A 23,035-nucleotide genomic window follows, 5' to 3' on the forward strand; every position below is an offset into this window, starting at 1 on the left:
CTATTTGAGAAATGTAATTCTAAATGACTGAATAAAAAATTCTAAATGACTGAATAAAAAAAAACTGTCATTCCATTACAGTAATTTATCCAAAGCGACTTAAAGTTAATTAGACTAATTTGTAATTTGTGAATAAAAGTATCAATTTCTTAAACACAGAGAGACATGAAACGTTAACTACAGTTTGTGATATTTCCAGTTGACCCCGCTCCGGTTGTACACTCACAATATCACTGGTTAATTATTTGTGAATTAGAACTTGATATTTAGGCTGTTGCTATTTAATGTTTATTTTCTCGTCATATATTGTGGTTGGGCATAATAAAATAGGTAGCCTGAGAAGTGTAAAGTTGAAGATCACATAGCCTATTTGCATATGCTGTTAGTGTTAGCCTCCCTACGCTGTCTACTCCGCGCCTTTCAATTTGAATGTGTACACATACCCGGACTGCGCATGATTATCAGTTGCTCGGAGGATTTGTTGCTCCTGCCTGCCTGGGTAAATCTGTAGTCAGCCAAAAGCTTGTAGCAGGCCGTTGCTTCCTGTTCCTACATTAAACAGCAAGATTGGTACAATACGGTAAATTATTTCCAGCGATCCAGTGTAAGCAACAGTAGATGCACAGGTAAGACGAGAAATGACCGCTTTCTGTTTATATAACAAGCAATCTTATTTCGATTTATTGCGTTTAATTTACTTCATGAAATTGTCAGCTAACAAAGTTAATTTGAGCATTAGCTCACGCTCACAATCATCCAAGCAGCGTTAGCGTTACCCCCACATGAGTTATTAAGTGACACAAACGTGCGACTTGTAGTGTTTTGGCTCGCGGATGTAAACTATCGTTATTCTCAGAATTTTGTTTCCTGTCCTGTGTTTTATACAGTTTGGATAGTGCAGATTAATGACTACATGTGTAGCCTAATACCGAAACAAGCGTTTGGATAATTTTGAGTTTTCAAAGAAGGCAAAACAGAGCGGACCACTTTGAAACCGGTATAACGTAGCCTATTTGTATTACAATATCAATCGTTTGACAAAATCGGTGATCTATTTACGCACTGCTGCTAATGACAGATGGCTGGGAGGGACGAAGGGCGTAACTTAAATCTAAAAATATATTTTGATGAGAGCTTTTTGATGGTAGCATCCAATGCGTTCCAACCAATTGTGTACTAAACTAGCAAAGTAGCCTTTTACCAAAGATAATTGTTTTTTTAAGTGCACTGGTCGCCATGATGACTTAGGATATACTAAAATGCAAATAATGTCAGTTTAGTTTTGCAAATTTATCTGGCTCTGGTTTGCTCACTTGTGTAATATTGCAAGCAGATACGAGCAATAAGCTATATTTAAAAAAATTATCCAAAAGGGGTATGGATACATATCTTCCTGCGACGATGGTTTCCCTAGTTAGTTTCACTTCTGACTATAGGGTAAAAAGATGGGGCAGCGTTTCTAAAACTCATTGGCATACGCCAACGGAAAGGGTTGTGGTGGTAGAAATGACTCATGCAGGAAAATGCCTAATTCATTCAAGACCTACAGTAGAAATTATAGCTGCCTACAATTGTTTTCATACTGATGGGAATGCAGCTCGTTTTGCTGTAATTTTGTGGCAGGCAGTTACAGATCTTGACGGCGACTTTTCACATTCTTGTATTTCCGATGATGACAGTTTGTAAGTTTGAAATGATCGCCTATTGTTTTTCAAGGCTTAATCATTAATAACAGCCATCAACCACTTCTGTTTTGGTGTATTGTTTTTTTGTTTATAGTGTTTCTGCTATTAGAGTCTATTACAATAAGACTAGAAAAGGGATGTTTTACCTCATTGCAGAAGGCTATTTCACCATTTTGAGAGCTTAGATAGGATACTTTATGATGTAATGGGATATTATAAAACTATGACTAACATCAACAGGTTCTGTTTTGGCATATGCAACTTCATTTTTTTTATACAGTGTTTCTGATGTGTCTATTAAACAAGATGCTTTACCTCCTTGTAGAAGGTTATGTCCCCATTGTGAGAGCTTACCTAGTTAAGATACTTTGTGATCTAATATAATATCATAAACCTAATATGATTATGGGCCTATAATTTAATCTGTCACTGGATACAATGCAACTTGTTTTGTCAGTATTCAGCTGTATAGGACTATCTTGTGTAAATCTACAGTGTATTAAATCCATGTCTTGTTTTTAGTCCATTAAGCTTCTGTACTGTACTTGGATACTTAACTGTTTTTTGAACGTCTTTGCAGAAGTCATAATCTATTTTACCGCAGTCGTTGACCTCTCGTTGTTTCTCTCAGTGTTCTCTTGCCATGACTCAGCAAGAGCAGGATGAGTTTTGTGAGAGCCTGGAAGGAGCTCTGTCTTGGATGCAGACCATACAGGAGAGACTGAAGGCCAATGACAACACCCAGGGCCCCAGGGCTGCGCTGGAGGCGCGCCTCAGAGAGACAGAGGTGAGTCCACTCTGACCTCCAAACCTTTTATTTAAAGCTGAAAAGGTGTACATGCTGAAACCTCAAAAAATTGTATGATAAAACAAATTGTTTCTGTGCAGTATTGAAAATGTAGGTATAGTGTATGAAATTGATTAGATTGGAGAAAATATTTGATCGTGCCCTCATATAATTTTATTCTTATTATTATTATTATTATTCCTTCATTGTTATTATTTGAATAATCATGAAAGAAAGTCTATTTGTAATTACTCATAATTTGTGACATTTTCCGGGGAGAGATGGTGTTTGTCAATCACAAGTGTTTTGTTTGTTGGGGTAAGAAAATTCACCTGGAGGAGGATGAGGGTCGGTTGAAGGTGGACAAGGTCCTGGTGGCTTCGGAGGTTCTGCTGCAGAACGGTGACGATGAAACGAAGAGCCGAACCCACGCCAAGCTGAAAGAGCTGAAGTCACTGTGGGAGGAGACGTCAACGTACATTATTCACTGTCACAGGTACTGTTCTCCACTCACCAAGTGGTGTACGTTTGGAGAATTGCACATTTTAAAATATAGTCATGTATCATTTGGATGAAGAGTGTGTGGGAGACCTCTTGACACTCAACATTATGTTGGAAGTGAAATTTACTGACTACTACTATCAGTTGGAACGGTTGTGACTTGGCTTCATCCCTGCACTTTTCCTCTACCCGACTGTTCTGTAAGTTGATCTGGGTAAGAACATCTAAATGCTAAATGGTTTAATTATATTTCGTCGCTCTGGATAAGAGCGTCTGCATAAGAGTGTCTGCCAAATGCCAATAATGTAATGTAATGTATATTTAAAGTATGCGTGGTGTCCTCGTAGCATCAAACATATTTAGTTCTAGCCTGTGATATCCCAGGTGCCTTGCGCATTAGTTGGCCAGGGCAGCACCTGTGCTGGTACAGCCCTGCCCTCAGGGAGAGCGGTTTGTCATGTCAGTCCTGGCTCATCTCTTCCCCTTTGTCTCTGTGGCAGTCGTATCGAGTGGGTGTGGCTGCACTGGAGCGAGTACATGAAGGCCTGCGAGGAGTTCCAGCTGTGGCTGATGAAGATGCGCCGGGCCCTGGAGCCGGAGCTGGAGCTCCAGCTGGGCGTCCAGGAGAAGCTGTGGCAGCTGGACCACCACCGTGTGCTGCTGAGCGATGCCCACGCCCAGGCCCAGCTCCTGGAGAGGCTGCTGGACGAGGCCTCCACCCTGCACAACCGCACCCAGGACCCCAGCGTGGACGTGGAGGCCCAGGAGGGCCTTCAGGAGGCCTACAACCAGACCAGGGACCAAGCGCAGGTGAGGGCCCCCTTGCAACGCCAGCGCAGCGATGCCAGTCTTCACGTAGTCTGCGCGGTCCTACCTGCCTTCTTTTGCCCTGCTTCTGTTTGGCAGAGCGGAATGTGCGTTTCTTAAGGGGAATGTACTGAAGATGCCATCTTCTTATCCTGGAGATGCTTAGATTATTAAGGTATTCAAATCCCCTAAAAATCCTTGGCCTGCAGTTTTGGGGAAATTTGTTTGTTTTTATCTGATCTCTGATCGAGGTTTCAGTTTCATTTTGAGACATAGTTGCAGCAAGGTTGGAAAATGTGGAACGCCCTTGGTCCTGCATCAGTGTCCACATTCTACTCAGTAAGGATGAGGTTAGGCTTGTTGTAGAAAGAGCTGATCCTGGAACATTCAATTTCTTGGATATTGATGCAATTTTATTTTCTGCACTGATGTGAACTTCTGCAGTGTAGCCTACTGTACATTTTCACGGGTCCTTTAATTTTGGGGAATGGGACTTTGAAAGGAATTAGTCGTAATTCCTAATGCTAAGACTAATGCCTTGTGGAAACCTACATTAGGCAATGCTGTCTTAATTGAGTCTTACAATTGGCAATAAAGTTCACAAGTTTGAGTGCCCGCCTCAAATGGTTCCTGTTTGTCTGTTCACTGGCGGCTCGATCAGGTAGCCCCTCAAGCACAGCAGAAAAAAGAAAACAATAAAAAAAACGTTGCTGGTGTGGCAGTTTGTTCAGTCAAATGAGGAAGTTCAAATTCCATGCTAACTAGATGGCATACATCCCGGCTCAATGAAAAATGTGCTTGCTATACATCAAGGACTAAATGCTTATCTCATGCACAAAGCTTTTCTTTGTCTGGTCCTATATAATTGCACAATGCAACTGTCAGCTCAGGAGGTCCCACTAAGGATGGGCAGTCTCTGTATCGGGTATCCTTTGTTTTGTCAGAAACCTGTGCAAACATGCTTGACTTTTTGAGATATGGAGACTGCATTTTTGTAGTATTTCAATGGTGGTCTTTCCATAGGCTGTTTGCTTGGTTATGTAAGAAAATGAAAGGCATTAAAAAAAAAATGTGCACAGCAGTTCATTGTGTTATGAGGCGTGATTTTGGCTTGAAATAAAGTTAAATCCTATGTTAAGAAGAAATGTTGATGAAAGAGATTATCATTAATCCCAGTTCAATGCACGTGCACTGTAATTCCACTTAAACATAAATTAAAGAGAAATGACAATGTTTTTTCCATTTATTGGAAAATATATATATACATTTTAATTCTAGAATCCAATCATAATGTACTTTCTGTTATCTTCAGGAAAGAGTGTCGCGGCTGGAGAAGATTGTTGAGGAGCATCAGCTTTTTCAAAGCTGTGTGCAGAAGTTCCATGTGTGGCTCTTCTCAAAGACTGAGGAGCTCAACCAATGCAATGAGATGGAGGACACTCCAGAAAACAAGCTAAAAGCCCTACAGGTGCTCTGGCTTCTATCTTTTACCATCTTTTTTTTAACTTATCTTTTACAGCATGTCAAATCAACTGTACATCGCTCTGGATAAGAGCGTCTGTCAAATGCCATTAATGTAAATGTAATGTAACATGTGTCAACATGTATTCATGTTTTATGCATGCGTGTTATTTCGCATGTGACTAAATTATACAGTACATAACAATCTCAGTTAGTTCATCGAGTTTAACTGCTGCACAGACCCATCATCGCTCTAACATTTTGACTGGTTTTCCATTTGTCATTTTCCTCCTCAACAAATACTGTTTTTACTTTTCTTTTTTTTTTCTTTTTTTTTTTCTTCCCCAGTTTAGTATCACCAGGTGTGTCTTTAAAGTCACCGATGGGTCATATTCATTTCTGGCACAAGCAGCACTGCAAATGTAATGCTTTCTGTTCCAATGTACTTACCTGTGAGTCATTTTCCCACTACAGAAGCCATTTTCTTCACTGTAGGCCTCACTGTATTAGAGGAGAGCCAAGGCTACTTAAGGAGAGGAATCATTTTTATTGACAAGCTGGAAACCCAATTAAACTATCCAGTTATATTATAAACTCAGATCATTAATGAGTCGTTTGGTAGTTTACGAAGTTGGCACAATAATTCTGTAAATCAATTTATATAGAAACATTAAAGAGAGGTGGTGCCTGGTACAGAAGTCTGTTGTTTTTTGAAATGCACTCCTGTGAGTGCATGCCTGGAAACCTGGCGGGCTGGAGTTTCCATTTCTCAAAGGTCAGAGGTTAAATGTGTTTGGACTGCGGCTGTTTCCCTGCTGGTTAGGACCTGTGGGACAGCACCAGCGCCGAGGAGAAGACCCTGCAGCACATCGACGGCCTGGCCGAGGCTGTGAAGACCACCACCTCCCCCAGGGGCTCGGAGGAGATCGCCCGGGAGGTGGAGAGTCTCCAGGAGGCCTGGGAGAAGCTGAGACGGGGCCTGGTCCGGGTGCAGGACGGGCTCCAGACCGCGCTCCGCTCCCAGAACGAGTACTCCGCCCGCGCCGAGCAGCTCCGCGTCGACGTCGCCCAGCTGCGAGCGCTCGTCCAGAGGATGAACCGAGAGCTGGAGACCAAAGACGGGGAGAAGACCGAGGAGCAGCTCGTGGCCTTGTGGAGGAAGTACATGGTGTGTCCCCACCCTCTAACTGCTCTCTCCACTCTCCCCTGTAATTCAGGCCTGTCTCCCATGAGCTGTTAATCACCATGTGAAAGTTTTTTTTTTACCCTTTTCACTTGTCAGGATAACAGCCCTAAAGGAATTTGCCTTTAGGGAAGATGTCAGAGAGAAGTGTTTTTCACATAAGTAAAGCTAATTCACTGAAAAGCCTTTAAAAAGTATTTCAGGTTTTTGTGGGGCCCAGTCATTTGAGGAATGTTTAAATTGATGAGTGGTTGTCAGGAAATTGTCAATAGGACACCTGTGTGTTTGGGCGGGGTAACTTGTGCTTGCTTATTTCCACAAAACAAGCAACTGTTGTATATCACCATTTAATCTTTTTTTGTTTCGCAAATGAGTTTAAACTGAGATTTGAATACTCAAAAACAGTGCAGTTAAATGGTGTGAAATTCTTTTTAAGCTGGAAAAGTAAGCATTAGTGCTTCTGAATGTAAAGGGTTTAGCTTAGCAGCACTAGAGGGACTTAATTTAACTATCCAGTTTAACGCTAACCTAATCCACTTAGAGGTGTGTTATTTATTGTGTAACGTCCTCTTTACCATAACACAATATTAATAACCATTCCGGGAGTTGATGGTTTAATCTGTTGACTGCTTCCCAGAACATCAGGAACACGCTGGCAGGGGAGGAATCGCACATAGAGCAGCTGAAGGCCCAGCTCAAAGAGCTGTTCCGCTTTTCTCAGGACGCTAAGCCGCTCTCCGAAGACGTGCTCACTGTAGTCAAAGAGTACCAGAGGTGAGCTTCCGACAAGGACTCGCAGAGCTGTCTCGATACACGACATGGAATCCTTTGGTGTGCATTCCATTAATACTCACTGTACGCAGACCTGTTTTATACTGTCTGCTCCTGTCAATCTCATAAATGGCTCTTTTGTTTTGTGTATGTTTACATACAGTAATGGAATGTGGACAGTGAGGGAACACATGATTGAAATAACCACATTTTCCTGATACGCATGACTCTCTTCTATTGTATGCAAACTCACCAAAGAATAACAAGGAAGACGGTTAAATATGTCTGGTCCCTGTCGGGGGAAAGAATCTGTGTAAAAGTTAATATGTAACATGTGTTTGACGTGGTTTTTGTGTTTGCATTGATAGTACTACTGATAGGAATAATGGCTGCCGGCCGTATTTGTGACTGCTCCGTTTGCTCTCTCTCTGCCTCAGCGTGAAAGGCCGGGCCTTCAAGCTGTCGACGGAGATGGAGACGGGTCTCAGGCAGGTTCTGCAAGACCCGCTCCGTGGCTACGGCCAGTGGAGCCAGCTGGTGTCCCAAATCTTGGAGGCCTCGACGGAGGTGTCCGAGTTCTCCCACATCGCCGTGCTGGTGCAGAACATCGAGGTGACACCCTCCTGTCCACACAAAGCAGCACTGAGCCTTCTCCCTTCGCCACAATGAAAAAGAAAAACAAACGATGAACGCCACCTGCTCTCTATACACAAAGGCTTGTGCCAGCTACTGATCCCCTTGGGTGCTTTTCAGTTCAATATAATCCACTCCCTCTGTGCACGGAATTGTCGCAGATAGTTTTCTATTATCATTTTTCATGTGGCAGCAGGTTTCTAGGTTCAGTAGTAATGGCACTGTCGGGGGGCGGGGTGAAATGTGGGAGTGCTTATTGCCTCTAATGAGAAACACTTGTGACTCAATCTCCTCTCAGCACAGGTTTGGCTCTCTGTAAAAACGGCCGTGCTTCGTGTTCATTCTGTCACGGTTTGCCGAATTGCTACGTAAGCAGTGCTGAAGACGCGGTTGGTCCGTTTCTCTGCTCTTGGGCTCGGCACTGATTTACTAACAGTGGTGGCTCAGGGTAAAGGTTGCCAGCGTTTCATTTCACAGTTGTGCGGTGTATGACCTGGGTACATGTAAAGACCCCGTCGCTGTGATACAATATGAACATTGTGTCTGAGCTAGTATGCCATATCTTGGTGTTGTCTTAGACTCAGTCTGTCAAAGTTTTGTAATCCACTGCCTTTCAACAGAGGAAGCCATACTCTGATTCCATGGCAGTTTAAAAAAAAAAATCTTATCTGGGATACTGAATTAAAAAATTTGAATAAACTGTCTCCCATGACGGTATCGTACAGGAAGAGCCGTTACAAGATGGCTCATTCTGCAGGAGTCTTTGCAGCCCTGCCCTCATCATTATTGTATTGACATTGATAATCCAGCAGTATGCCCTGTTCAATATAGTTAGTGATAGCAGTATGGTTGATTTAATATTTCTTATTGCGTGTGACATTTTCATTAAGAGTGGTATGGTACTGGGTTGAGAATACTATTGTGAGTTGCAAGTAGTTGACAGAACTTAGATAAAGGAGGATGAATTCTGCCTTAAATTAAATTAAAAACATGTTATTGTACATTCAAATGAGGATTTAACCAAAATACATTTACCTTTCATATGTCAGTTAATAACAGTATGCATAGTGGGCCACATAAATACAAAATGCAGAAAAAGGAATAAAATAATTTAAAGGCCGTCATTGCTTTTACAGACTTTTCTCTGTTTTAAATGGAATTGGCAGAATGAAATTCTTTTCTTGGAGTATTTACACGTGTAATCTACCTTAAATTATAGCCATTTTGTATTTTGGGAAATGTTATTCTACTTGCATTGTGATTGCTTGATTAATGAGTCTTGACAGTTTGTTCTGTTTTTTGGAGTGAAAAATATACTGCTGTGCGAATACAAATCAGTAAATCAAGGTTTACCACATTCGCAGTGACATTTCTGTTGCGGCATGCCAGAACCATATTTATACTGAAACTATTAATTTCCTGAAAAAGAAAAAAACACAAAAAAGTTGTTAAGACTTCCAGCAAACATTGTCTGTGTCTGGAGGGCAACAGATTTTGGTCAACTTCAGTGCCAAGGTATTTGAAGCATGACAGCCCTTGTTGCTTTATTGTAACATGCGCTGAGAGATTGGGATGTATTACTTCTCTGTTGCCCCCACAGAGCTTGGCTTGGGGGTGCTGTAAGAACAGCTTTGCCGGGGCTGTGTTCTCTGTGTCACTCCTGCTTGTGCTCGGTCCCTGTGCAGAAGCTGCTGAAGCACAGTCTGCAGCTGCAGGAGCGTCTCAGCCTGCTGCAGGTGAAAAGGGATCTGCTGGGGAACGTGTTCGGCCAGGAGAAGGCTGAAGGCCTGCTGGACGAGCTGAGCTCCGCCATGAGGAACAGAGAGCTGCTGCACAGCCAGCTGCAGCAGAAGAAGAGCCGCCTACAGGTATGGTACCTGTACCACACACGACACCGGGAAGTCTCGTACCACACGCGACACTGGGAAGTCTCGTACCACACACGACACCGGGAAGTATCGTACCACACACGACACCGGGAAGTTCTATACCACACACGACACCGGGAAGTCTTATACCACACACGACACCGGGAAGTCTTATACCACACACGACACCGGGAAGTCCTATACCCCACACACGACACCGGGAAGTCCTATACCCCACACACGACACCGGAAAGTCCTATACCCCACACACGACACCGGGAGGTCCTATACCCCACACACAACACCGGGAAGTCTTATACCACACACGACACCGGGAAGTCTTATACTACACACGACACCGGGAAGTCCTATACCCCACACACGACACCGGGGAGTCCTGTACCACACACATGACACCGGGAAGTCTTGTACCACACACATGACACTGGGGAATTACTGTTCCACACACGACACCGGGAAGTCCTGTACCACACACGACACCGGGAAGTCTTATACCACACACACACGTCACCGGGAAGTCCTATACCACACACACGACACCGGGGAGTTACTGTTCCACACAGAACAACAGGGAAGTCTCGTACCACACACAACATGGGGAAAGTGCTATACCACACAGAACATGGGGAAAGTGCTATACCACACAGAACATGGGGAAAGTGCTGTACCACACAGAATGCTGGGAGGTTACTGTTCCACACAGAACAACAAAGTTCTATACCGCACACAACGTCGGGAAAGTTCTATACTACACATAACTAGGGTAGAGTTCTGTAGCACACAGAACATGGGGAATGTTCTATACTACATACTACACAGAACATAGGGAGAACACTAAACCCCATTTTACAGGGGGAACGACTGATTATCACCACACTTTTCCAGTAACTAAACCACGAGGTGCACTACAACCCAGCAGCACACACTTTTGTGACTCAGCACTCCCCCTAGTGTGATTAGCACAGTGTGTTGATTGGTTCTAATTTTTAAATTATGTTATGTAAAGTTGTTAATGTTTATTACCTTCAGGGTTGGATATCAAGGACAAAGGATTTTGGAGATGCTTATGAATCCATCCACAAAAAACTCTCTCTGATCAGTGAGAGATTTATCGTTGCTGATGCACTGCAACCTGATATACTGGCCAAGAAAAGTCAATCTGACCAGCTAAAGGTGAGCTTAGTTTTTCCCTCATACTGTGAATACCAAAGAGATTTATGAATGTGCTTTGAATGGTTCTTATTGAGTTTCAGTCAGATATGGTGGTCTGGATACTTTAAAGAATTCGGGGGCATATTTAGTTGTACGTCCAATGTCAGATGTCTGTGTAAAGTGGTAATCATTACATTTGAGCATGGGGGAATAGAAGTTTGTGAAATATTGGCTTTGACTTGAGAGCCTGGGTCTGATAGCAGTGTTTGCTTAAAAGGCTCTTATATTTCACCTCAGTATTTGTCAAGGGGCAAGTGCAATCGCTTGGTGAGCTCCAGTGTATGTGCTTGGTATTATATTGCCCCTGGGGCCTTTGAGGTTCTGCGGGGGTGTTCTGGGTATGCGGTAACCCGGATGTGTTTTCATAGGTAATCAAGAAGGACCTGGAGGAATGCGAGGCTCACATAACGGCTCTGGAGACTTTGGTTTCCTCAAACTCCGCAAACAAGATGAAGTTTGACCAGCTCAATGCTGAGTGGAAAGCACTATATAAAGCTGTCAGGGTAAGCAGTTATGTTTTCTTTTTTAAACATTCATTTTATCCCCCCATTTTAGATGCAGTATATGCGGGTATTGGAATCTTGTGTCAGGCTTGGGCCCTTGGGTACCCTAGTTATTACTGTTACAGTTATTTAGCTGATGCTTTTATCCAAAGTGACTTGCCGTTCATTAGGCTAAGCAGGGACCAATCCCCCCTGGAGCAATGTGGGGTTAAGGGCCTTGCTCACAGGCCCAATAGCTGCACTGATTTTATTTTGGCTACACTGAGGCTTCAGCCACCAAGGACCCAGTCAAGCCCTTTTTTTTGTTATTTCTTCTTCAAGCGCCTTAATCACTAGGCTATAGGCTGCCCCCTTGTTATAGTTTGGTCTTGTGATTTGAGACTGATTAGAGATGTTCACCTAACAAGACCCCAAGGTCTTGAAAGCTCATAAATGTTGGGTCATGCCAAGGGCCGATGCTGTCATGTACTCCCCTGCTTGGATCTCATCCGTAACTAGATCACCAGTTAGGGGCCACAGGGTTTCCTTGCACATGAGGTGGTTTCCAGCTACAGGGTCTTCACATGTACCCATAAGTGAAGTATGAAACCTGTGTCACTGGCGGATGAATCCCTGCGTGCGTTTCAGGTGAAGGTGTACGAGAGTGAGCGCAGTATCGAGGAACACGAGAACTTCCATGAGAACCAGCTGAACCTGGAGAAGTGGCTGATGGTCATGAAGCAGAAGCTGGAGTCCTTCTGCAGTGGTGGCGGGGAGTGGAGTGTGGAGAACCGGCTCCATGAGGCAGAGGTCTGTGTTCATCCCCGAGTCCCTCACCACACTACAGCACCACGTGGTTCTGCACTGTCACCACCAAACTTTCTCCTTTCGTCTCTCAATCATTCACTAGGGGCTTGTGATATACATTTAGTAGGGATATTCAGCAGTGAGACAGCCAACCAATGTTCCAAATTGAATATAACTCATGACTATTAATCCATGTTAATAGGAATAATTCTGTGTGGAACATATTCATAGTAACTGTCCTATAGTTTCTATGGCATTCTAATTAAAGAATGATTATTTTCCATAAAGTTTTATGAAATGTGATCATGATTTGAGATGTTCTGCAGCATATAACTGCCTCTAAATTGTTCCAGCACCGGTATCTGTTGACTCCTAATCAGAAATTAAGAGCCATCCACTAAGGTACCGCTGACACAAAGTATTAATGTTGATGCGATTATGCATCAACAATACAGTTTGAGAAAGGGCACATCACCCAGGCAAAAACGGTGTCGGTGTCATGCTCGTTCTCTCCTGCAGAGGGCGCTGGGGGAGTTTCCTGAGAAGGAGATTCAGCTGCACCAGACGGAGGTTCAGGGTGAAGGTGTGCTCGCCCGAACATCTGAGGAAGGAAGGGTGCACATCCGGAGGGACCTGCAGCGTCTAAAGGAGGCCTGGGCATCCCTCCACACCCTCAGCCTCAACCTATTCAGGTCGGCTGCTGTTAGTTCAAGATCGTCCTTAAAACAGATTCTCTTTTGTATAATGGTGATTTCCCATGGTACTTCACGTCAAAGGTTCCATGAAACCATATTTTTGCACCATTTCTTTAGCAGTAATGTGACTAAATGTTTCTTATTACACCAAGTAGAGAACTGTGGTCTAATTGGAGGCATTCAGTAGGAGACTTCTGACTCAAAGTAGTATTGTTGATATTTATAAATGTGCTGGTATTGAAGGAAGGAGGTTATGTTCGTTGGTGAACCTCTTTGGGGGGAGAGTAATAAATATAGTTTCTGTTAGAAAATATGAAAGCTGAAGAGAAATGATGTACGCTTTCATCGACAGTAAAAAATATAGACAGACATGAGTTGGAGGAATACTCATTTGCAGCTGAACTTGCAGCTGAACACCCAGTCAGATAATGAGAGTTTCGGCTTCGAGATGAGACACTATACTGGCTGACCAAAACTTTCCCATGCCTGGGCAATGCTAGAGTAACTTTTTGTTGTATGTCGTCCTAGATAAGAGCATCTGCCAAATGTCTGTAATGTAATATAAATGTAATTGCATGTTGCCCTGCGGGCTGCCAGCTACAGTTGGACGATCGAAATTTGATACCACACTGTGTGGCCCATCTGTGAGACAGAACAGTGCCTTAACAGGATGAACCACCCTGCAGACACCACTGAGGTGTTATTCACAAACTTATTTATAAATGTGCTGTTATTGAAGGAAGTGGTGAGAGTAATAAATGTGTGTCTGCTAGAAATTATGAAACACTAAAGCTGATGTACTCCTTCATGTCCCCAGGGAAGGGATTGGTCTGTATACTTGTACCCGTATTACCTATGTATGTAAATGTCTTAACTGCACAATCACCGATTTTTGCATTGCAAATGCATGTGCACTTTGAAATAAGCCAGTTGTACTCCTCCCTAAAGGTGTACATTAATGATATGGGTGTTCACGAATCTGGTTCCCCCTGCAGATTGCTGAACAGCCATGAGGTTTCCAGGACCACAGAAATCTCTATGGTGGGGCAGGATTTCTCTGACTTCTATGGTAGTGATGATGTCAGAGGCAAAGCAGAGGACCTCACCGGGGCAAGCAGAAGAGCACTCCTGGTGGAAGGAGGGGACATTGCCAGACTGAGAGGGCGCCTGGCTGAAGGTCTTTCAGAGGGAGCAGGTCTAGGACACAGGCTCAGTGTGGAGGGAGAGTTAAGCCCCACAGACAAGGGAACAGGGGCTTGGATCCACCGCAGCGAACAGACCCCAGGTCGGGGTCCAGTGAGACTCCATAAGGGAGAGTTCCCCAGGGGAGAAATCGGCGGTGCCTATGACGGTGCATGGCTCCAGATCAGCCAGTCGGAAGGTGCATTCGGGGCAGTACCTTCGAGAGGAGCGTACAGCCACGGCCGGAAAACCAGCACAGGAAGTGATGAGGAGACTGAGGAGCGGGTTAGAGGAAGTTCTTCCAGGAAGACCAGGAGGCGTAAGACCCAGGGAAAGACCGAGGCACAAGGCCTGCATTCTCCACCTGCTGGAACTACGGCTACAGATGGGCCCATTCGATTCAGACTGGTAACTTTACGTGACGACGCTAATGTAATGACACACTTCATGTAATTTGTAATTGGTGGTGGAGAAAAATCAAGTGCGCTGTTCCAGTGCTTTACTTTTGTGCCTACGAGAACGTATTAACCTTACTAGCAAGCGGCGATGGCTGATTTCTCCACGGTACATGCGCCGTTCTGCTTTTCAGGCAGGAGCGGTCCAGGGTCAGGGAGACTTCGAAGCGCGTCGGCGAGAGTTCGAGGCGTGGCTGCAGGGCGAGAACGGCAGACTTTCCAGGATTCTGACCCAGAAGGGCGCTCTGAGCGCAAAAGAGCTGAAGAGCCGGCAGCTCAGTCTCAAGGTCAGTACATCCAGTACATTTCAGTTTCTACTTTAGACTGGGCACTGGAAAAACATTCATCAGATGTGAGATAGTGATCCATCGTTTTGCATGCAGTTAGTTCTGCTTCTCATTTTATGGAACGCAACCTGGCATACTAATTTTGCTAGTTTTGTCTTGGATGTTAATCATTCGTCTACTGTACCATGCCTATATCCACCCCTATTTAATAACCTATCTGTGTTTTTTTTTTTTTGTGTGTGTGTGTTCTAAAGTAAACAAAAACCAAAAAACACTTAAGCCAGTGGCCATTTAAGAATGTCCCTCATCTGTTTCCCGTTTTGTATTGTATACTTTTTTAGTTATTTGCCTTACAAGCAAGGGCTTCCGATTTTTTTAAAGCACAATGTAGCAATATGCTATGGGATTAAAGGCACTTGACACAAGGTCTTCTTTTTTCTATGGCTGTGACTGTGGATTGTGGTTTCCACACTGATTTTAAATGAAGACTTTAAGTTGAATGCAAATCGGCAACCGTGAAACTAAAACGACAGTGCCAAGAAGTTAATTCTCCTATAAAGTGAACACTTGAGCCAGCGAGCCGGCAATCCCATAGTGCATTGCTCCATTGTGTTCATAAACAAAGGCCACACTTCATGAACATTTTTTGCTTCAACACCCTAACCCACTGCAAAAAGTACACTAAGTGTCAAGAAAAGGGTGTGGCAACGGATATTCTATCCTATTATCTTATGATTTTGGTATGCGAGCAACATCAGAAATTCAATGGCTGAAATTGTACACTGTTGGCAGAGAGTGTGGTACTGAGTACAAACTGAATTGCTGGATGGAGCTGCGTTCAGTTGGTTTAAAAAAACAAAACAAAAAAAAACGGGTATATACTGGAATACCGACATTCCAGATACAGAAGCAATTTTATGAAAGAAGGCTACTCTGACTGATTTCAACTGATTTCAGTTTAGCTTGTAAATGTGTTCAAAGTTTAGGAATGTCATAGCAAAAAGTCAACGGAAACCCAGTTTTGCCCAGTTTTATCCACTGAACAGTTGGTGAAGAGGGGTGTCAGTCAGGCTCCACAGTGGGGCATCGCAGGTCTGCTCCAGGGCCTTGTTCCCCTCACCACTGCTGAGTGTTTTTGTGCTTCCTGCCCCTCTCAGGACCTGCGGTCCCGTGTTGGCTGGGGGCAGGGCCAGTTCCTGCAACTGCAGAAGAGTTCCGGATGGCAAGGGGGCCTGGAAGACCTGGGTCTGGATGACCTGCAGTATCGCTGGGTTCTCTACAAATCCAAGCTGAATGAAGTGGGAGACCTGAGGGCCATTCCGAGACCCAAGGTAGGCCTAACTGTCGCTACCAGAACCAGGAAGCATGCAGTACGAGGGAGTGGGCACTCGTAGCACTGATGCACAGTAAGGTGTTCAGTGTTCATTCAACACTAGCTGAGTCCACCGGCCATGGTGGACTCCCATTCACTGTAAGAGTTGATTTAACACTGAGCATTTTACTGTGTATTGAGACTGAACTTCTAGGAGTTTTTGATAATTATATTAAAATTTTGCATATTGGCGTTCAGATTTGTCTGCTTATGCCCTTTAACATATGGTGAAATCCAGATAATAGTTTGATAAGGATGCACCAGGAGGGTCAATTGACATTTTAGATTTTGCCGTTGTGGTTTGATCGCATTTTCACAATGAGCAATTACCTGTCATGACCACAAGGTGGCCTCATAACACATACCTCTTGTTGTAAGGGTAACCATTTGAACTAGCAACTCTGTTTTAATGTGTTTGGGCCAGTTAGTTTGGAAATGTCTGTTTTAAAGGAATGTTTTAATTGTTTACATTTGCTTTTACAGGGCGGTGATACTGAAGCAGAGGTACCTATAAGGACCGGAAAGGTAAATAGTAATAAATCCTCTAAAACCACAAATTAAATTCTTTCAAAAGGAAATTATGCATTCACTACCACATTTTAAATGTGTTGCATTGGTGACACAGATGGACCACAAAGACAGGTTCCAGGCTTCTGAGCTACAAAATTATGTCACTGGCATATATTCAACTAATTACAATGCAAATTCAAAGATGCAAATGTATCTTTTTGACTTAGTGTAAGAGTCTGTAAGAGGTATGACTGCTTTAACATCACGCCAGTGGCTCATGTATGTACAAATCTGTCAGCTGCTCTCAGGCAAAAACTTCTTTGGCCATCTTCAGCAGTGTACTAAATGTCTTATTTCACATCATATATAACATTGTTTCTGTGCAAACGCATACTATATTGCCTTCATGTGTGATATTATCTCAGCATTATACTAAGCATCTGTCCTGAATTGAATGAGAAATTACTGTATCCACATTGTAGAAAGTACAGAGTACAGGGGTTATTTTCAGTTAACTTTCAGTGTTCCTTCTAAGCTAGCCAATCGCAGCCGAAAGGTTTTGTGATGTCACGGGCCAGTTCTGTTTCCAGGTGGTCAGGCCAAACCAGCATCTTAATCAAAACAGAATTACATTTGGGGCACTGTGGGCAGCTGGGTCTTATGAAATGTCACTGCCCCGGTCTTAATCCACCCCTTGTGGTGTGGAATTTCAGGGAAAGTGTCGAGTGCAAACGATATTTCCCCCCGTGATTCCGGAGGATTTTCACCTTGTTTCGCGCCTCCGTTCTGCCATCTGCGAGTTAGGAAATTAACAGCTACTCCTTCTCGATTGTCCACAAGGGATGACAGGTGCATGCCCAGTTAGAAATATGGAACTTGATGAATTTTCCCGGGTTGTTTGTGTGAAAATTTTTTACAGGGGGAAACGAGCCAATGAGGTTGCTATGAAACCAAGTAAAAAAAATAAACACAGCTTTTTTTATACCTCTTTTTCGAAAACTGCTCATAGAAAAATCAGTATTTTATTTCAATATTTGTGCAGAGCAAAATGGTTGGTATACTAGCACTCTCGTAGGTAATCATGGTAACAGTGCTTATTTACTCTGCACTAAACATACACATTCCCTTAGCTAAAGGCACTCGGCCCAGCCTCATGGCTGATAGTGTAGTATTAGTGCATGCAGAGAGATCCCATTACCTTATCCTGTCATTAGGCTTCTGTGGAACCACTTGGGCGTGGACACCATGTTTATTCACTGAACCTGCTAAACCGGTCATCACACACTTCTCTCTCCCTGCCAGCTCTCTTTCTTCCTTAACCAGTAGTAGAAAATGTGATTGAACAGAACGATACAGGCTTCAGAATCTGAATTGGTACATCCCAAATCTCCTGGGTTTTCTCTTATGAAGGCTTGAATTGAAAATGAATTTGCTGAATTGGCTTGAGTTTTTTCTGTGTGTGTGTGTGTGTGTGTGTGTGTGTGTGTGTGTGTGTGTGTGTGTGTGTGTGTGTGTATGTATGTGTGTGTGTGTGTGTGTGTGTGTGTGTATGTGTTTGTATGCATGTATCTATGTATGTATGTATGTATGTGTGTGTGTGTATATGTGTATATGCGCGTGTGTGTGCGTGTGTGTGCGTGTGTGTGCGTGTGTCTGCGTGTGTGTGCGCGTGTGTGCGCGTGTGTGCACGTGCGCGTGTGCAATGCTAGCAGTGAGCCTTCGTTGGGATTTCGATGCACGGTCAGAGCAGTGTTTGGGTGGAGGTGGGATGCGGATGGTGTTGTGGAGATGCTTCACCCTGGAGCTTTCCGCCTCCCCCTCACAGCGTTCGGGGCTGTGTAGTGCCACCGCGGAGGCGTTGATGGAGGAGAGCTTACTCTTCCGTGCTGGCGTCTCCATGACCTCGTCAGTAATGCAGGGGGAATGGTCACGTGTAGGCGGAAATTTGCCTGCGCAACAGAGAAATGGCCTCTTAAAAGCATTCAGAATGAATTGCTCTCACCATGGTCCAATTCTATATAATGACATCCACACTTTCACATTATGAATTACACTTTTCAGTATAGCTCTTTGCATGTGTTACCAAGGGGCAGTTTGTTCAAATTTAGTTAATCTCACTGAAAGGTACCTCTTACGGTATGTAGTTAAGCATGAAAGTTGAATTATGATATTTATTGTCTGTTGTCGGTGTGGATATCGTAATTTTTCACTTAAGACTGAACACTGTACAAACCCTAAAATTGAAAAATTGGGCCTGCCATGACTGTCTCACACGGTGGAGTAATGTCTGATTTAAGGGGATTAAGCGAACCCGATATGGAGACTGAAGGCTTGTTTTCACCCTGATGAATCATGTGTATTGATAATGATCTGTTATTAAGGAAGCATGAGGTGTGTAATTTTGTTTGTTTATTTGTTTGTGTGTGTGTGTGCGTGCGTGCGTGCGTGCGTGCGTGCGTGCGTGCGTGCGTGTGTGAGAGAGAATACACATCTGTGTGTTTCAGCTGAAGCACTGCATTTCTGTACTGTGTAGCTTGTCAAACGTGTATGTGTGCGGGTGCATGTTACATTTTAGCTGAAGCAGTGTTCAGTTTATGTGCTATATTGTTTAGCAAATCTGTGTGTGTGACTGAATGTTGTTGACTGTGTGTGTGTACTGTTGTTGACTGTGTGTGTGTACTGTATCAGCGTTTTTGACTGTGTGTGTGTGTATATAGTGTACTGTATGAGTGTGACTGAGTTGTTGACTGTCTGCGTGTGCGTGTGTGTATAGTGTACTGTATGAGTGTGACTGAGTTGTTGACTGTGTATAGTGTACTGTATGAGTGTGACTGAGTTGTTGACTGCGTGTGTGTGTATAGTGTACTGTATGCGTGTGACTGAGTTGTTGACTGTGTGTGCGTGTGTGTGTGTATAGTGTACTGTATGAGTGTGACTGAGTTGTTGACTGTGTGTGCGTGTGTGTGTGTATAGTGTACTGTATGAGTGTGACTGAGTTGTTGACTGTGTGTGTGTGTGTGTGTGTGTGTGTGTGTGTAGTGTACTGTATGAGTGTGACTGAGTTGTTGACTGTGTGTGCGTGTGTGTATAGTGTACTGTGTGAGTGTGACTGTGTTGTTGACTCTTTTCAGCAGAAGCACTCTGGCTTCCTGTATCGCGTGTGCCGTGTGGCCCTGCCCCTGCAGCTCCTGCTCCTGGCTCTGCTGCTGTTGGCCTTCTTCCTCCCCCTGATGGACGAGGGTGCCAGCTGCTCCCTCACCAACAACTTCGCTCGCTCCTTCAACATCATGCTGCGCTACCACGGCCCCCCGCCCACGTAAGAGGCAGCCAGCACCACCAACACACTCAGCTCCCAGGCTGCTGTGACATCACATGGTACACACGTGTTTTTGCCTTCCTGTTGCTAGGCTTCCTTAATCAGTAATCTGACGAAGAGTAATGAGCCTGGATAAAAGAATAGTGAGTGTGGTGGTAGAAGTTCAGCGCCCATTTTGTGATTTCCTTGTTGATCTTTCACTGTTAACTCTTCTCACTCGCTGTAATGGAGGGTGTCGTTGTTTATCGGCCTGGTAAATTAAGCTTTTGCACACACGCATACATGTTTTTGAGGAAGTCTGTTTAGCTTTTCTTCCAGAAAGAAATGAATGAGTGTTCCAGTGTTCAGGAAAAGCTTTTAGACCAGGTGTTGGCAGGCCTGGTCCTGGAGAGTGAGTGTGCTGGCTGTCCTTGTTACTCAGCACTTAATTGATCAATGTTCATTACGTCAGTTCATTACATGGTTGTTTTGTAGGTCTGAATCAATTGCTGATTTTAAGGTTAAAACAAAAGCCTCCATACCCTTCGGCTCTCTAGGACCAAGGTTGCTGACCTGTGTTGTAGACAGAGAGCTATGAAATATGCTATCTATACCAAATAACTGCTTTACATAGTTTCTGGATATTTATCTACGGATTTGTAGTTTCTTCAAACCAGGTAGTAACCACATTTCATGGGTTATATGAACACATTAGGAAATGAGTGTGATTCAGAACTTTAGGAGTATGAAATACAAAGAAATTAGCTACAATCCAAATAATATGGTCATATGCCTATCAGTTTTAAGCTTCTGTTTAAAGTGTCAATCCTTAGTTTCTCAGTTTTGGTGGATTTGGTGACATCTGTGGTGACAGGTGGTCACAACAGTTCATTTTCATAATCCAAGTCCCAGAGTTCCATTCGAAAAGCAGCTACAGCCCCAAACAAAGCAGTATCATTTGCTTATAGCACTTCTGTAGCGCTAGGAGCACATTGACTGTTTTCTTTTCTTAGAAGATAATCCAGCTGTTGTGTATTTGGGAGAAAGAAGACTGCCAAGAGATTGCCTATTGGGCAATATATGAAACTTAATTTTAAAGACAAGACAAGACATGATACATCTAGATATGCTAGATATGCTGAAGTTAGCACAGTATAAACCCATCAGACATCTTTTATCTAAGTCTTTTTTTCTTGCAGTTTGAGTTTGGGTTTTTCTCTCCACTGGGGAGTTTTTTACCTCTTGTGCTTGCTATTTGAGGATTCAGGCCTGGTGTTTCCCCCTTTCCCCCCTCTGTTACTCTGTAAAGTGTTATAACAGTCTGAATAGCTGTTTATAGGGACTTGCTCTTCTGCATTTAACAGTCAAGGTCATGTCACTGCGTCATCATATTTTTATTATTTGAATACTTTGAATACTATAATTTGAATCGCAGCTGATGGCGCCAACGGAAAATAACATTTAGAGGAGCAGGTAGAGAATGCAAATGCATCGAATGGCTTTTGCTACCGAAATTCCAGTGTATCAAATATGGCATTTTTAATAGGAAAAAAATAAGGATTGACACTTTATTCTGATTCTGATTTCAGTCCGACTCATGCACTGGATGCTATTATGTTTAATCATAGTACGTCACAATGCTTCATCGGTGATCTTCAGCACTGTTACAAGATGCTATGATTGTATGTCCATGCATGTGTTTAAACACATTTGTCAGTTACAATATGTTAGCAATATTTGTCTCATGTATATATTCTGTACATTATGTACACGCAGTATATCCTCTAACTTGCTAAAATCCCACACCTACGTGGAATTGTATTTATATTATATTAATATTGGTGCTTTACACTTTAGCATTCAGCACTACTGTTTGCTGTGTATCCATCATTGTCTGAATGCAGTAATTATGAAGCAATCGTCCTTGACTCGATGTATTCTGGACTGAGATGTGGGGGGGAATTTCCTCTCTTGACTCCACTTCTAAACTTCCTGTGGCCTATTGACCTCTCCCTTCATCCTCTGCTTGTTTAAACAACGGTTTACAGTATGTTTCTGCCCTCCTTGTAACTATGGCAACGCAGAGACAATCCAGTTATGCACACAGGGTTGTGAAGATCTTCATCATAGAAGTGGTTTTGCTGCCTGAACGTTATGATTATTAATATGATTGTGAGATTTTATTTTGTCATCTTGTGTAAACATGGAGTCAGGCAGTGGCCTCAACTGCGTCATGCTGTCTAACTTGAGGTGGCAGTATTGGTCATTACAAAACAACACAATTAAGCACAAAAAAAACACAGAAGAAGATAAGCCTTGCATTGTCTTTCAGCAGTATTATGCAGATGTACATAAACTAATTTATCTATAATGCTGCACTAGTTAATGGATATTAAATCTTACAAAATACATTTAACCACCACAAACCTTTCCATACATGTCTACTTATAATAGTTGGTTAGTCACTTATTTATAAGGAAATAATTATACTTCAATGAGATAAAAGTCTTACATTGATACTGCAGTTATGAAGTACGTATGGCACTTATTATTATTGCACTGCAATTATATATGTAATATCTGTACTGTATATCTTTGCTTAATTAATCCGGGTATCATATATGCATGTTATACGCACGCACGTATATACTTTAGTTCGACACACACACACACACACACACACACATATTTGTGCTTAACGTACAGTACAGTCTGGATGTTTGAGCTGTTGTACACAATGAATCCTTTTTTTGAAGGATATTTGATGAATTTAAAATATTGCTATGCAGAAACATTCTTGTTCTCAAGCAGGGTGTTAATACAAAAATGAATATAAAGGCTGTCATACGCACAGCCAGGACAGAAGATGCAAAGCTTTTGTAAAATGATACAATTGCTATATTTTGTTACAGCATTTTGAAGAATGAAGTACTATCAAGCATTTATTTTAAAAATGTATCATGTATGTAACCAGTATTTTTGTATGCTTATCCTACATACAATAAACACCATTTGACCCTT

At 43.0% G+C, this 23,035-nt stretch overlaps 1 protein-coding gene across 2 annotated transcripts; it reads left to right on the top strand.

Moving 5' to 3' along the window:
• Window positions 1-510: 510 nt before the first annotated feature.
• syne3 (spectrin repeat containing, nuclear envelope family member 3) lies at window positions 511-23,035 on the top strand. 2 transcript variants are annotated; one of them, XM_061220268.1, is made up of 18 exons: window positions 511-626; window positions 2,317-2,472; window positions 2,796-2,968; window positions 3,474-3,783; window positions 5,093-5,248; window positions 6,065-6,409; window positions 7,062-7,198; window positions 7,633-7,807; window positions 9,514-9,696; window positions 10,747-10,890; window positions 11,298-11,432; window positions 12,060-12,221; window positions 12,738-12,910; window positions 13,909-14,503; window positions 14,685-14,837; window positions 15,995-16,168; window positions 16,693-16,734; window positions 19,851-23,035. In XM_061220268.1, exons 2-18 carry the CDS (start codon window positions 2,329-2,331, stop codon window positions 20,037-20,039), a joined length of 3,390 nt encoding a protein of 1,129 aa, XP_061076252.1. In that variant the 5' UTR covers window positions 511-626; window positions 2,317-2,328; the 3' UTR covers window positions 20,040-23,035. The 2 variants fall into 2 exon arrangements, with proteins under 2 accessions (XP_061076252.1, XP_061076262.1); XM_061220278.1 differs by having other exon boundaries at window positions 19,854-23,035.

The sequence above is a fragment of the Conger conger genome, chromosome 1 (assembly GCF_963514075.1).
Source record: "Conger conger chromosome 1, fConCon1.1, whole genome shotgun sequence".
NCBI lineage: Eukaryota > Metazoa > Chordata > Actinopteri > Anguilliformes > Congridae > Conger > Conger conger.

Coding starts and splice junctions, on each gene's coding strand:
- syne3 (XM_061220268.1), top strand. CDS start 2,329: ATGACTCAGCAAGAGCAGGATGAGTTTTGTGAGAGCCTGGAAGGAGCT. Junction 5,249..6,064: donor ACAAGCTAAAAGCCCTACAG/GTGCTCTGGCTT, acceptor CCTGCTGGTTAG/GACCTGTGGGACAGCACCAG. Junction 9,697..10,746: donor AGAAGAAGAGCCGCCTACAG/GTATGGTACCTG, acceptor TATTACCTTCAG/GGTTGGATATCAAGGACAAA.